At 45.8% G+C, this 15,237-nt stretch overlaps 1 protein-coding gene and 1 long non-coding RNA gene across 18 annotated transcripts in view; one reads left to right on the top strand and one right to left on the bottom strand.

Annotated features, from left to right (window-relative positions):
• Nucleotides 1-15,237, top strand: part of NRXN3 (neurexin 3) — a 942,831-nt gene that overhangs the window by 583,929 nt on the left and 343,665 nt on the right. For 5 of the 17 annotated variants that reach the window (XM_071745872.1, XM_071745871.1, XM_071745866.1 and 2 more), the window contains exon 1: nucleotides 2,356-2,878. The exons of the other annotated variants lie outside the window; for them this stretch is intronic. In XM_071745872.1, coding sequence (XP_071601973.1) covers nucleotides 2,635-2,878 — 244 coding nt within the window. In that variant the 5' untranslated portion in view covers nucleotides 2,356-2,634. Of the gene's footprint in view, nucleotides 1-2,355; nucleotides 2,879-15,237 lie in introns of those variants that run through there. 17 annotated transcript variants of the gene reach the window in all.
• On the bottom strand, nucleotides 587-2,382 carry LOC139797070 (uncharacterized). The gene is made up of 2 exons (XR_011726275.1): nucleotides 2,141-2,382; nucleotides 587-1,167 (listed from the first exon to the last, which is right to left on the bottom strand). It is a non-coding gene; the product is annotated as an uncharacterized lncRNA (long non-coding RNA).

Raw genomic sequence — 15,237 nt, 5'->3', positions numbered from 1 at the left:
GAGGAAGGATGATATTCACACAAAAATCAGTCAGAAGTTTATGTGTGCAGACTAGGATGGAGAATCTCTGTCTGTTCTGTTCAGTTCCCATGTCTATCAGTCACTCACTGGCTCGATGTCTCTGAGCCTGTTTCCTTATCTGCAGAATGCCAAGGTAATACCTAAAGCTGTTGAATGGCTTTGTTAATAAAAGATTTTAAATCACTTTAAGATTCTTAGGTGGCAGATGTTGGATAAATTTGAAAGTAATATTCTTGCTTTCAGCTTTACCATCCACAATCATTGATTAAACCCAGCAAGACACTCAAGTGTTTCTGTCTGCTCTAGCCCCTGATTTGCATCACTTAAACTATAACACAAGTTACTGGAAAATAAATTACAAGCATATGAGGTTCAGTGAGAAGTACTAGATGAGCAATTCGGGCTGATCGTGACTAGTTAGTGTCGTGTTGAACAACCTGAGATCAATGACCAAAAACGTTGCATCCCTACATTAGGGAAATACGTATGACATGAGTCAAGCAGGTTTCTGAGGCGCATGTGTGCACACCTACATTCAAGGCTCTAGAAGGGAAAACAAGGAAACTTACAGTCATAAACAATTTATTCTGGTTTGAATGAACGAACAAAGGAGAGGAAGGCAGTGCAGTGCACTGTGAGTCCTGGGGCGGGCTGGCTCATTTTCCAGAGCTTCTTATTGACTCCCTGAGTGATCTTGAATGAGTCACTTCAGCGTTGGTGCCTGGCTAGCCTAGGGTGGCTGGGGAATTTTGCTATGCAAATTGATAGGCAATGAATTTCTAGATAATGCTAACGCGTTTTTATTAATTTATGGGCTGCAAACTCGAGCTGCAGCCGGAGGATTAAGCGCAGTTATGCCTGTCTGGACTCTGCTTGTTACTGCAGGAGCATTAAAACAAGCAAGCACACACAACCCAACAACACTTTACAGAAGCAGTACGGAGTTTTAGCGTGCGCCAGTCATTCCGAGTGCTCCCTGCGTTCCTGTGCAGCTGCGGCCGCAGGACAAGCTCTAGGACGGGGCAGCGGGGTAAATGAAGGGCGTCCTTGTGGCACGCCAGAGGGTCAGGCAGTATCAGTTGCGCCTCCTCGCTCCGCTCCTACCCCTCCGGCTCCGCGCCGGCGGAGAGCAGTCCCGGCACGACACTGCAGGGCGGGACAGCGGCCTGAGGGGAGGTGCCCGTGCGAGGCGGGCACGCTCCGTCCCCCCACGTACGGACCGGGCGCGTTTCCCCCAGCGCTGCTCAGGGTGCGGACGGGAGGGGGCAAGGGTTGGGCAGGGGTTTGCCGGCGCTCCCCCCTCACCGGGGCAGGGCTGGCAACTCCCTCAGCACTCTGGGGTGTTCCCCGCTGCTCCCACCGCCGCCTCTCGCCGCCCTCCCCCCTCACCGCCCCGGGGGCCGCGTTGGGCCCGGAGCCGGGGCCGTCCCCTCCGGGGTGGTTGGCGGCGCCGAGCGCGTGTGTGAAGCACCGGCGCATGAATGGCGGGGGCGGTGCCGCCCTCCGGCCCCGCCTCCCCCCGGAGCCAGCCAGTCCCTCTGCGGAGAGCTGCGGCCGCTCTCATTGGCTCGCCCTGGCCGGGACATTTGCATACGGCTCGCCCATTCGTGGAGCCGCTTCCCCGGCCGCCCCGGCTGCGCTTCACCTGCGCCGCCGAGTTGCCGGCACTTGGCGCGCCGACCGCCAGCATCCCGCCCCCGGCTCCGCGCCGCTCCGCGCCCGGCTGGACCGCGCCGCCCGGCCCTTCGGCCTCGCCTCCGCGCTTTACTGCCTGCCAGCTTGCCTGTCTACCTGTTTACCTACCTACCTACCTACCTACCTACCTACCTACCTACCTACCTACCTACCTACTTACTTACCTACCTACCTGGGAAGACTTGGCGTTGCCCTGCCCCGGCTGCGCAGGGTTAATCGGCTTGAGCTCTCGGTCGCCTGGATCCGGTGGAAGGAGGATAACAATCCAGATCTGTCTGTGTGTGTGTGTCTGTGTGTGTGTGTGTTGCGCGCGTGTGCGTGACCCTACCAGTTCTGCATTGCAACACTTGCTAGTGGAGAAGCAACAGAACCCCCCTGGAATTGGGATAAAAAAAAGAAAAAAAAAAAAAGGTCAAAAATTTACCTGGGGTCTCTGGCTTTTTTTCTTCTTTTTAATTTTCAATAGTCCCTCTCAGTTTAGTGAGAGACAGGGATCGCAGGCAGGGAGAAGTCCTCAAGGACCCCGTGATCCTGGAGGAACCTGACAAGTGCAAGCTTCAGGACCCTCGCGCTGACATGTGCGGCTTTCCTGCGCTCTCCCGGAGGCTCGGTACGGCCGCGGGGTTCCTGGCACAGTAGATCCAGCCCTGAGAAACGGCGCGTCTTACTCTTCTGTGTGTGGTTACTAACCTTCCCCTCTCCCCCTCCCCCCCTACCCCCCTCCCTCCTTTCCCTCCTAGCACACACTTTCTCGCACAGACACATACTGTCTCTGCCTCTTGAACATACACGCACACTCTAGAGCCTCGGAAGCGACTCTCCTTTCTGCTAGCATGGGTCCCCTGGCATCATGAACCTTATCCTCTCTCCCTGGCTGGAATTCAGACTGCCCGTCTGTAGGTGCTCTGTGCCTTGACCATGCACCTGAGAATAGACCCCAGCATTTGCCCGGGACGCCGCCCCGCCTGGACCCTGTGGATGTGCTCCCTCTTTTGGGGATGTATCGTCAGCTCTGTGTGGAGTTCCTCTAACGTGGCTTCTCCTGCCTCCTCTTCCTCGTCTGTATCTCAGGCTCAGTATGAGCATCACTTCCACGGCAGCAAGCACCACTCTGTGCCTATTTCTATCTACCGCTCCCCTGTCTCCCTCCGAGGAGGACACGGTGGGTTCCCACTCTTGTTTCTTTCTAACCTTTTTGCAGAGCAGCTGGAGCAGCAGAGAGGGAACAGGGGCGATGGCTGGGGCTCCGAGGGAGGGGGGGGGGTCGTCCTAGTCCCTCGTATTTCCGCCGTTAGCTTCCCTCCCCATTAACTCTCTTTCCTTCCCCTGTCACCTCCCCGAGAGAAAAACCGGCTAAGAACGGGCCGTTTCCAGAGCTAACTTCCCCAGCCGGCGTGGTCCAGGAGGACTGAGGGGGGGGGGGCTCGGGCTGGTTCGGGCCGCTCCGTGCCGGGAGGCAGCTCCCAACATCTCGGAGCAGGCGGAGGGACACCCTCTGGGGCTGGAGGTCTTTAAGCAGAGGATCACTAACTCTGGCTCCAGTCCCTAGCATACTCGTAGCGGCTGATAGGGTTCTTGCAGCAGCGCATCTTCCCTGCCGGCGTCCCTCCCCCGTTTTCTCGGATGCTCCGCTGCGGGGGAGGCGGCCCGGGGTTCGGGGGAGGCTCCCGCCTAGGCTTCTCCCCTGCCCGCTTGCTCCCTCGCTCGCAGCTCTCCTTAGTGAAACTGTCGGGTGGCTCGGGGTGTATTAAGGAAACGGCGAGGTCTCCCTACCCTTGCTCCTGACTCCCTGCTTGGTGCCTGGCAGTAGCTTCCCGGAAAACCTAGGGGCAGGGAAACATAGGCAGTGGGTTTCCACTCTGACAGCAAGGGAGAAGGGGAAGAGAGAGTCTGAGGGACTCCACGGGAGAGGGGAGGTCCCGTCAGTATCCTGTCCCTGAAATGCTGAGCAACGCTCAGCAGCTGGACCAGCACTACCTCTCCCGGGCTTTCTTGAGTCTGTCCACTCTGCGAGGAGTTGGCCCTGGCCTGGCTGACTAAGGGACTCACCCTCATCTCCACATTCAGCTCTGCCTGAATTTCTTCGCTTCTGCCTTCAGCCACAGCAGCCAGGAGAGGCAGGCAGGGCAGGTCTTGGCCCTTTTCCTGCAGAGCTGCAGGTCAGGGTCAGGTCTAGCCAATCCCTGCTGAATCCTGTGGCAGCTCTGCTCTGACACCCCTTAGGCAAAGGTAGTGATATTCTGGAAAGGTGACTAAAATCTCTGCTATTGTACCCAGCTCTGTGCTTCTCTATCCTCCCAGCTTGCTTTTGCTTTAGCTATTCCTGTTGGAAACACTTTGGGGCAGGGACTGGCTGATCCCCCACATCTCTTGCTTTAGTGCAATAGGGACTACCCAACATGGTTATTGAGTATTGCTACAAATAACAGGGCTCCTGCTGCTAATGATTAATAACCCTATAAAAGAGTTTCACATGGGTGGTGCCTAACAGATGGTCTTGATATCTGGCATGGCAATGGTTCCCTTCCTGCGTGGTAACCTGTTTGTCTTGCTTTTTGGGGTGGATGTGAGCTTTGAGGTAGAAGTGGAAGATTGATAGGCTGACAAACTGCTACCACTTGTGTCTGCAGTGCTGGCTGCGTACATCCAGCTCAACCCATTTTGCCCAGTGCTGTTTCTGTCCAAAGTCCTCACCTCTGCAGCAAGGTGTTGTTCTGCAGCGCTGTGGGCTCCCCCCTCCCTGCCAAAGCACCCGCAACCTGCCCTGCAGTGCTCCCAGTGCACCCACCAGCAGCTCTGCCAAAGTACCTCCTGCTAGCGCAGCCCTGCTCTGCTGGTGCTCAGTTGTGACCCCACAGCATCTGCCTCCTGGCTTTGTTCCTCTGCCCATTCCCTCTCCAATGCGCCTCAGCTCAGACCCGCAAAACTGAGCTCTTTCTCCAACTCTGTCAGTGTACCCATAGCTTTCATTGGAATTCCATCCCTCTTTGTGCCATTTGAACTCTTCAGACAGCTCTGCTGGACATCCAGGCACTTAGCTGTGACACTCTGGGTTTCAGTATCCCCGTAACACCAACATAGCTCTGTTAACACATCCTCCAAGCATCTACTGCAGCCATGTCATGCGGCATTTCAGTGAAGTGTCCCAGGGCTGTCCCTCCATTTCTCTCCCCTTCCAAGTGGTCCTCTCCCTCATTTCTGACACTGGTTCTTCTTCTGACCCTGCACAGACAGGCTTGTCTAGCTGAGCACTGTTGTGGTGGAAGGGGATAGCAAAGTCTGGCTCATAGGTCACTTGTGAAGGAAAGAGACAAGGATGTTGCAAAATGTGCTAGTGGTTAGCCTTGATGTAGCAGGCAGGCAGGACTCTGAGAAAGTTCACATTTGGTTTCTTGGTCAAGAAATGATAGTTCTTTTCTCCTTGATGACTTTCCCATCTGCCCTGAAAGCCCAGTAAAGCCTCATTTAGGAGCCCTGAGCAAAAGCTGTTATCAACTTCAGTGAGAGACAGGCATTTTTTCTGTGTCCTCATTGCAGTAAGGAATCAAGAGAAATTGAGAGAGCTCAGGGAGCTCAGGCCAGTACATAAGCCAGCATGAGATTTTTTCTTTTCCTTTCCTAATCATGCCATGTAGCAAAACTGGCATGGAAACCCCTTTGGCCACAAATAAAGAAGATGTTGAAGAGGTGGAAGGGGGGGGGTGGGAAGAGAGGAAAAAGAGACCACAAAGACAGCTGGTCTTGTAAACACACACATGGCTTATTTTTGTGTTTTCGTTCACTGTTGCGTGACAGAGGCCCTTGGAATTTGGATCTGTGACAGTGTTGAGGAGTCAGATCCCAGGGAGACTATGCACTCCATGTGTTTCTGGCATTCTGATTTTTTTTCTTTCCTAGGAGGAAATAAAATTTCCCTCTGACTCCTGCCCTGATCAATGGCTACATTCATACTTGTTTTGAAAGGAAACAGGTGATGCCTGCAGTCACCCTGTCATGTTGTCTTCCAGTGACCCCCTCTTGGCTCAGTTTTCTTATCTATTGTAGGTTTTTTGTTATACATCCCAATAGATTTCAGCCTGTTTGAAGAAGCAGATTAGCGTTGAGAACAGAGGCAAGGTGAATGTCTTGCAAGCAGCAAGCCCTTGTTTGGAGCCTTAGTTCAGTGCTCCCCTTTAAAATCAATGAAAAATGTTGTAGCTTAATTTGAGCAGGACCGGGCCCAGTTTTGGCAGGATATAACCACACTAGTGTTACAAGAGTTAATTCTGAAATCACTAATCTGGCGCTTTTCAGTAGTAGAGCTGCAACCTGCAAATGTAAAACTTGGCACAGTGCATCTTCTCAAGGAGAAAATCTTTGTAACAGGTTTACTTCCCTGTCATCCATGAAGCAAGCCTGGCTGGGCAGGGGACTTCAGCAACTCAGAGAATATTTCTTTTTCCAGGTGATGACCTTCCTAGACTGGACGTTCCTAGACTCTCTCCCCAGACAATAGGAAGTAAAAGTCATGATTCTTCGTTGTTTCACTTAAGGGCTTGCAGGACAGAAGGAAGAAAAAAATCTGTCTGTGGAACAATGTTAGGGTTGTGTGTATTGAAAGTCCACCCGTGCTTCCCCTCTGGCTATCTAGCACATTGCTGGGTCAGCTGTTTTACCAGAACCTGCAGCAGTGGTTTCACAGCCCCCCTTTCCACATCTTTATTTCCTCAGCTGATGAATAATGCATACCTTCAGTCAATAGATAAATTGAAGATATTTGTGCATTTTTTGTCTCAATGATGAATGAATTAATTTGGTTTCTTCTCCAGCTGTTTTTTCTCTGGCTGTCCTTAATGGATGGGTGGCAGGGATGCACAGAGATCTGTGATGCCCTGTGCTGGTTGCCCCATCCTTCAGAGTACTGCTGTGCAGCAGCAGCTGTGGGAGCAGTGCTGTGCCCAGGGACATTTCTCTTTTGGTTTTCATTTTGTGGGGACTACGCTTGCTCAAGCTGTTGCACAAGTCACAGCAAAAAGTGAAGGTTTGACATGAGGACTGATGTGAGCAGTAACCAGATATTGTAGGTGTTAAGTTGCAGGCCTTGGTCAGTTCTTAGAAGTTCTGTCATTTATGTGAAACATGTCTATCTCTTTAATCTTTTTTTTTTTTTTGGTTTGGTTTGGTTTGGTTTTTTGTTGTTTTTTTTTTTTTCTTTGTTAGTAAATGAGAACAAATGCTTGGACCAGTTGAAAGAGTGTTTCTATGAAGATATTTTGCAAACCAGCTTTGAAGCTTGCCACACAGGGTGGTGACACTGTACCCCCTCATTATACACATCCCCTTCTCCTAGCTACTTCTCCAATGTGTTCTATTCCTCAAGTGTCTTTGTTACTGTGATCCCACCCTCCTTGTAGAGTAGAAAACTAATTCCCATCCTTGGAACTGCCTGATCCTCAGTACTGAGCAGGACTTTCCCTGTTCTTCCTTCATTGGGAGGTTACTTTGATCAAAGGTTGGTAGCTTTAACAAAAGGGAAAACAATATCCTATAGAGAGCAGTCAGTGATCCAGTAAAATTAACTTCACTCAGAGCTGAAATTTAGGATTGCAGTTAAAGTCTGCAAAGGTGAATAGCCAGAAGTCTTTCTGTGGCTTGTCTCTAGTCTCTGCTAGAAGCCTAATTTTTGGAAAAGACTAGTGATTCTGTATGAATATTTGAATATTTGCATTCTCTTCCTCATAAACATTAACAATTACTTATATTTTTAAAGAAATACGAGGTCTGTTCAAATTGATTCAAGCCATCTGTCCAGAAATCTAAGCATTCAAGCTCACTAGTCCCTTGTAGTCTTGTTTAAGTGACCATAGCTGAGTTTGCACTCCCTTCTCTGGGTCTCTATAGCTCTTCTGAAGAAGCACACTTTTAGCTGAACACAGAAAAAAATCTGGTATATGCAAAGGCTGTTTCCTTAAAGCAGTGTTACTATTTGCAAACTTTTATATGAAGCTGTATCTGATCAAGTGCTTTGACTTCTCATTCTGCTGTCCATGGAGTGCTTAGTACTAACTTCCAATGTGGACTGGCTTGCACTGTACTATAAAATTGAAGCTTTAGTCTGTTTGCGTGGTACTTGATCCTGGGAGATCCCAGTAATATGAGATCTGGAACATGAGAAACCTAATCTTACTGTTGGACACTGTCATATTATGATATATACATATATGTCTCTGTGCCCTTTGAGACATTTGTCAGAGGGTGCTGCTGAAGATGTAGTCTCTTAAGACGTGCTTAAAAAAAAAACCCTCTTCTGATAGCTGCTTTTTGCTTGCTCAGTATCTCACAGCACATTCTGCAAAAAATGGGAGTGCTAGTCCTGAGTCAGAATTAGGTCAGGGTTTTCTTTCTCCTTATATTTCCTTTGCAATTTAGGGTGGAGAGCAGTTTCTTCTTCTCTTTATCATTTCTGCATTTGGATAATATAGCCCTGACTTGTCAAGCAACTGCCACATTCTACTGCAGAGGTGACTGCATTTCAAAGACAGATGAAGGATCCTGCTGAATGCTTTGTATAGGCATTGAAGTTGTAAAGAATACTGGGGTATGTGACATAAACTACACAGTCTGAATGCTGCAGAATGAGAATGGTACTTTTCATAATATTTCTACCTTTAAAAAATGAAAGACATTTTTATTAAATGTTGACCAGTTTTTCTTGGTTTGTTTTGGTTTGGTTTTTTCCTTTCTCTTCTTTTGCCATGGCCTTCATGAAAAGATATGCTTGATTAATGTTACTATAATCACTGAGTTATTTCATACAGTGCTGTTGAAATTTCTTACACAAGTCTTACCAGAACTAGGAGAGCATACCTAGGTTGTATAAGGTGGGAATATTGAAAAAAACAGGTTAGCCTTCAACTGGACACAGGAAAGTTTCATATTTCACCATGCAAAAGGTAACTGAATAAAGAGCTGGAGCTTGTAAGGGCAAGGAATGGAAGTTTTGTCTGGGAAGTACACAGGATAACCATATTTTCTCCCTTTCCATGTTCTGCACCTTAAGAAGACTGGCTATCTGTGTAGTTGCCCAGGATGATAGTCCTGTGTGAAGTGGCAGACAGTTTTTGGTTTGCATTTCTGTTGTTTTAGTGGGCTTTAGTAACTATGAAAGATCAGTTGCATTAGAGACTAAAAGATAGTTTTCCTGTCTTCTTTGTAACCTCTGCACATGCTGTTGACCAGTAACTCTGATTTTTTGTATGACCTTGGTGAAAAATTTCCTTTCTCTCTGACTTGGTTCCCATATCTGTGAAACGAAGAGAAAACCATTTATCCTGGAGGTGAAGTGAGCAGTCCTGGTGTACCTGTGTGCTTTGAGATCTTTGGCAGGGAGCCATAAGAGTGTTTTAAATCCCAATAGTCCTCTTGGGCTTTAGATGTCGGAGCAACTTAAAAGAGCAGCCTGCTTCACTCTTTTCTTGAAGGACAAGCAAGACACCTTCAGATTCTGGACATAGATCCCAGTAGTGTTTTCCTTCGTACCTTTATTGCCTGGACTGGCTTTAGTGCCTTATTCCAGCTCCAAAGGAGCAGGAGAGCATTTCAGATGGAATGCCGACTGTGCCGAATTCCAGGCAGCCAGTGGAGCTGGAGGGCTGCAATTTGCCACGGCTCCCTCACCACTCTCAGAAATTACTTCTCTTGTGTTTTCTTCGTGTGTGTGTGTTGTTTTTGCACATTAAAACTACTTATACCCCTGAGTGACTTTCCCCCAAACTATGAATTTAAAGTACTTCCGACACTGTCTTTTAGAATTTGAATATAATTATATGCTTTGGGTTTATACTGTGGTTTTTGCTACATAAGAAACTAATGGAAATGATCTGCTTGTTCCTGTAGTTTACAGATTATATGCTTTAGATCTGGGGATGTATATTTAGGCTGCTTTTCTGTAAGGTGTATTAAAATGAAAATGAACTTGGTGTGAGCCATAGTGGTTGCTAAGCATGAATAGCAGGCTGATAAAGGACATTACTAAACTGATCCAGTGCTAAGGTTTACTTTATCATTTCTTAGTTTTGCACCTTTCATCTCTTTGCATTCTTGATGATGGAGGAGTGTGGAAAGTGCTTCACAGTCTATAAAGGGCCTTGTGTCTGCAGAAACTCAAGGGACAAGGTGAATGAATCAGAAAGATGCAAGATGTTGCTAAAAAAAGACCCTCTGCTTAGTCTGTGAATATCACGTGGTAAAGAATCAGAGACAACTGTTTTCTAGAGGGCTCATAAAAAGAGCACCATCAGGCTAAATCATCTGTTTATTCGACAGATCAGGCTCCAGGCAATAACTGTAGAGTAAATCCATCTCCAGGCTATGCTTGGAATGTGGTTTTGAATTTGGAACAAATGATGAATATCTGCACCAAGCAGGTCAAATGATTGTTTGGGGAGAGGAGGTTTTGGGTTTTTTTCCCAGACATTGGCATCCTTAGCATCATGCTGGATGACATCAGCTAGGATGTGTTTGGTGAATCCCTTGGTTCCTTGCTCATCTTCTGTGCTGCCCAGCAAGGGTATTCATGACTCAGAGTCACGGCTGGATCCTGCAGTTGCAGCAGCCTGCTGCTCCTGCTCCAGCTGGTTTGCTTAATGACCCTAGCCAGTGCAGATGTTACAGGGACAATATCTGGAAGTGTTCCTATCTAGCTGGTTCTGCAGGTTTTCTGTTTCAGTGCACAAATGTCCTCCACCATTGGTGAAAGCTTCCGACTATACTATGAGGACAAAGCAGGAGAGTACAGAAATTTCTCAAATAGAAACAGTTATGGAGGAGTTAAAGGAGAGGGGACACAGTAGACAACTGTGCATCAAGCACACTGATTATTAACATATGTTTCTCCTTGTCTACAGAGCATACATAAACACAGCTTTAGAGAAGCCAAATCTACCAATATTTTATTAAAACTGAAAACTTTCGACACTGCTCATTTTGTCAAGCAGGGAAACTGGGTTCTTAAGTATGTGATTATGCTAACAAATGTTGCAAAATGGTTTGAGATCTGCCTGGTTTCTGGCGCAGTTGCACTCCAAAGACAACAGAAGCTTGTAGTTATATATTCACATTTTCTACCCACAAGTGCTTTTGGTCTTTTAGTACCTGATGAGGTGAAAGTGGAAACAGTAGGCAAAAGCTCTTTCCTGTTTTTCTTGGTTAACTTGTCTCATGGTAGCCAGTCTTACACTTTTTTCATATTCTGATTATTCTGCTGATAATTATGACCTCCTGGTCTTTTACAGAGGAATTTGTCGTTCACTGATGTCCACTGAGTGCAATGTTTTTGTAGTGGCCTACATCTAGATGTTTGCTTCCATAACCTCTCTATAGGGTTGCAGGAGAACCCCCTGCTGCCCCGATGTCATGTTGTCTTTGCAGTTAAATAATGAAAAAGCTATTCCATGTTTTTCTGGCCTTGCTCCCCTGTCTGCAGTCCAGCATATTTCTGTCAGTGTAGGTTTGCAAGATACTGATGGTTTTGAATGCCTTTTCACTTTTTATTATCTCACTGCTTTCCTTCCTGTGCCCTCATGCATTCAGAATCAGTTCATTAGAGGCAAGGAAAATGCAAATAAATTAATTTTCCTTGAGAAATATATGCAGCACCTTATATAGGCTTGGAAGAAAGAAACAGAGCAGAGAATTCATACTGTCTTCTTTTTAAACTTTTTTTTTTTCCCTTTTGGAAATCTGAAGAAAAGTGTCTGTGCCCTGCAAGCATTCCTTTTAGTTGGTGACTTGTTTTTCTATTACTAGGCACTATGAACACCCCAGCACTGAAACAAAATAAGGTGATGGGGGTGCCTGTCCTCCAGAATCAATATGTATTAGCTTAGAAAAAGCCCAAAAAAACATACATATATTTGGTATATAGCAGATCAGGGTGGCAAGGGGTAATGGTGAAGACATTTTTTTCTCAGCAGCAGCACTGAGTAGCACTGTGGACAAAGACCTCCAAACTTTTTCCCTAGATCTGTCACTGCTTACTCTGACATGCTGGATGGTGAATTTTAGGGTCACATCATATATTGCCAGGTGCTTCAATTTCCCTATGGTGTACTGTAGAAATGTCATGAGTATTTAAAATCTCTTCAGATCCTGACATAATACATGTGAAATACATGTGAAATACATGTGAAAGGAAAAGTGCTGTGTTGTTATTGTTCTTTCCTAACTGGAAAGATACTTCTGAACTTCAGCTGGGATACTTGGTCCTTTGAATTCAGGGACCATCACAGTGCTATGGCTCTTGGTACTGTCTTTTAATGAAGCTCTGGGAATTCATCCTTGTAATACCCTGAGAAGGATCAGTACCCTTTCATGCAGCCAGTTCTACAAAGAAATATTGATCCTCATCCCAAGATTACAGTGTCAAGGCTGTGGGCTGTGTGGTTGAATGCTGTGGGGTTTTTTTCAGGCATTTCTTTCTGGGAGTGAATGATTCTCTGCTGCTCATGATAGTTTCATTTACTGCTTCAAGGAGTGTTATGGACATGCATTTCTCTTTTCTGGTTCCAGAACTCCAGGGAGATTTTTTACATCAGTGACTCAAAGACTGACCAAACCCCCAGTCTCTACTTTCAGTGTCTCTGTTCACTGTATTCTTCTCCTGTCACAAGTTAGATTTTGTCTGCAAGTGTTTGATGAATTTGTTTTACCAAAACTTGTGAATAAAATTATCAAGGTGATTTCAGCTAGCAAGGGAAAGAAGGGGTGAGAGACAGGAAAAAGGTAGAAATTAAGAGGAAGTCTATATCATTCAAGGGTACAATTCCCATTTCCCATTCTTTAATCAGAAGTAAAGGGGGCAGGGATTATCAGAAGCACTATTAAAGATCAAAGTAGTTCTCAACAAAAGACACATACAGTTTGAAGCTGGAGGAAAAAATGCACTGAAGGAACAGGAAAGGAAGGAAGGAAGGAAGGGAAGGCAGGAAGGAAGGCAGGAAGGAAGATTGTGAGACCTCAGGAGCGAGGCTGCTCTCTTGTTCTTTCTTGATCTCAGTTGAGGAGGTCCAGGCTGCTCTGCCAAATGTTGTAGGTCTGTCAGCTTGCTCAGCAGAGCCATGTGCTGCTGATGTTCAGTTTACAGTGGTCTTTTAGCCACACACCTGTTTGACCTTGAACCTAGATTTCAAAGTGTTCCATATGTTTTTTACAAATCCAGGTACTGTGATGATTGGAACACCCATTTAGAATTTAGAATTTTTGTGGGGATTTTTATTTGTTTTGTTTTTTACAATTGCCTGTGCTCTTGAAAAATCCTGTTGTCAATATCTAGAATGAGGCATTAATATATTTAGCTCACTGCTCACCAGTCTTAAAAAAAATCTTTTCTATGGACTGGGTTCCACTGCTACTTGGCATGGAAAGAGCTATGCAATTCTTCATTTATGTTACTAGTAAGGTCACTTACTAGTACAGGCCCACGTAAAGGCTGAGCTGTGCTGCAGTCTGCAGGGATACCTCAGGGTGTGCGCTTTCCCTGCCCATGCTCCCCTCTTACACAACAGGAGACAAAGAGGAGCAGTGTCTGAATAGCAGACGTTGTTATTGGGGCATCCCTACATGTCTGCACAGGGCTATTTGTAGTATTTCTCCTTGGGGAAACTTGCTTCTCTTCAGAAGCTGTATCTGGTTTTTACGTTTCTGCTGAAGTTTTGGATTGTGTGTAATTCATGTCCATAGGGAATCTGAGCTCAGATTGAAGAAAGTGCTAGAGGCTGTATCTGGAGACTATTTCCCTCCAAATACTGAGTAAAGACAAAGCTGTCACATCTTCAGAAGCTCTGTATTTCTTCTTTTATCCCATTTCACAGCCTGAGCCACCAGCCTACAGCAACTTTCTGCAGTTCCTGTTGGATTCAAGGGCACCTTCTAGTGAGGCTGATTCGGTCCCTAGCTTTCACATAGCTGAACTCAGCTGTGTTTATAGAAGTCCTAGTTAGTCAAGAAGTTTAAAATATGGCAATAGAGAGCCCTGGTGTGATATGACAATGAAACATTATTCTTTTATCGTGCAATGCTAATGGTTTCTAAATATTAAATTATTAAATAATTATAAAATTGTAAAATCTGGTGATCATTATTACTTAAATGATCCTCAGACAAAAAAAACTAGGTAGTGAATGGTTCTTATAGAAGATGAGGTTTCTGTTGTCTCTGCTCTCTCTACATATCTCAGAATGAACCACAGGAAAACAGGACATTTCAGAAGAATTTGTGGGTAGGTTTTAGAATCCTGCCACGCAAAGCTAGTCTCTAGAAATTCATAGGCAAAACTGTAGCTTTAAGAAAAATGTTTATTGGAGCCTTACAGTCTACAGTCCTGTAGGCTAGACTCTTTCAGTAGCAAAGACTGAGGAACTTTAAAAGATTTTTGGTTCAAATTACAGTTGAGTCATGTATTCTGTGGGTAATCTCTGAGGAGAAGTCTTGGGAAATGTATGAGTGAAAGTAGAAATTCACTGATAAACAAATCCTGCAGCTGAGTTGAGGTAAGCAGGGGACTAAACTGTCCCAGAATGCTGAGCTGCAGATAAACTCACAGTACAATCAATGATATGTCAGCACCAATTTTGGTTAGATGTTGATGTACAATTAGAAGAGACGTATTTAACCTGAAGGAAGAAATTAATCACATGAGATTATAAGAATTGCCATACATGTTGGTCCATCTGGTCTGGTAGTCTGTCTCTGGCCCTGGCCAGTGCCAGATGCTACAGATGGACACAGATAACTTCTTTGATATGTTTAATTGTATATCTCAAGGGAGGGTTATGGTTCTTTTCCTTGACCTCACAAATGATGATCACCTTATGCTGTGAAGAACCAAGAAGGAGACTTATTTCAGTTTTCTCCTAATTACAATAATTTCTCATGCCAATCTTTATTAGGAAGTCTGGATTTTATGTTAAATATTTTTGCTTGGTTATTTTTATATTGTTAACTCAAAGCATTTTATATAGTTTCTTAGAGCATCACAGCACTGATAGAGCACAAGCAACCAGTTTTTATAGTTATTGAAGAAGAGAAAACGGGACATGGAGAGGGAAAGCTTGCTGAGTCAGAAACTGTTGTCACATTTAAGCAGCCTGAGTTCTGCTGAAGTCCCTGGGTCTGCTGCTTTCTGTCACTTGACTGCTATCCATCAGGGTGCCTAATCAATAGGCTCTGGAGGTTAATAGAGTTTAGGCTATCTGAATGCAGCCGTGCAAAGAGTCCAACCAGACAGTAAAACTTGGTACTAGTGATGTCTGGTCCACTGCACTGTTCATGCTGCTTTTTCTTCATAGAGTGGCTGTTTTTCTGTCTAGTATTGTCCCACAGAAATATGTGCACAGGGGTAGAAAGCACATGCATAGTTAGTCTGACTCTATCAAGAAGCATTGACCATTGTGGTTAATGATATTCCTCCAGTACATTGTGTCTCATATTAATGAGTTATTGCTTCAGGTCATTCTGGAACATTTGCCTCGGTGCACATGCATT

This window comes from Heliangelus exortis, chromosome 5, assembly GCF_036169615.1.
Source record: "Heliangelus exortis chromosome 5, bHelExo1.hap1, whole genome shotgun sequence".
NCBI lineage: Eukaryota > Metazoa > Chordata > Aves > Apodiformes > Trochilidae > Heliangelus > Heliangelus exortis.
This window is presented reverse-complemented; position numbering and strand designations above follow the sequence as displayed.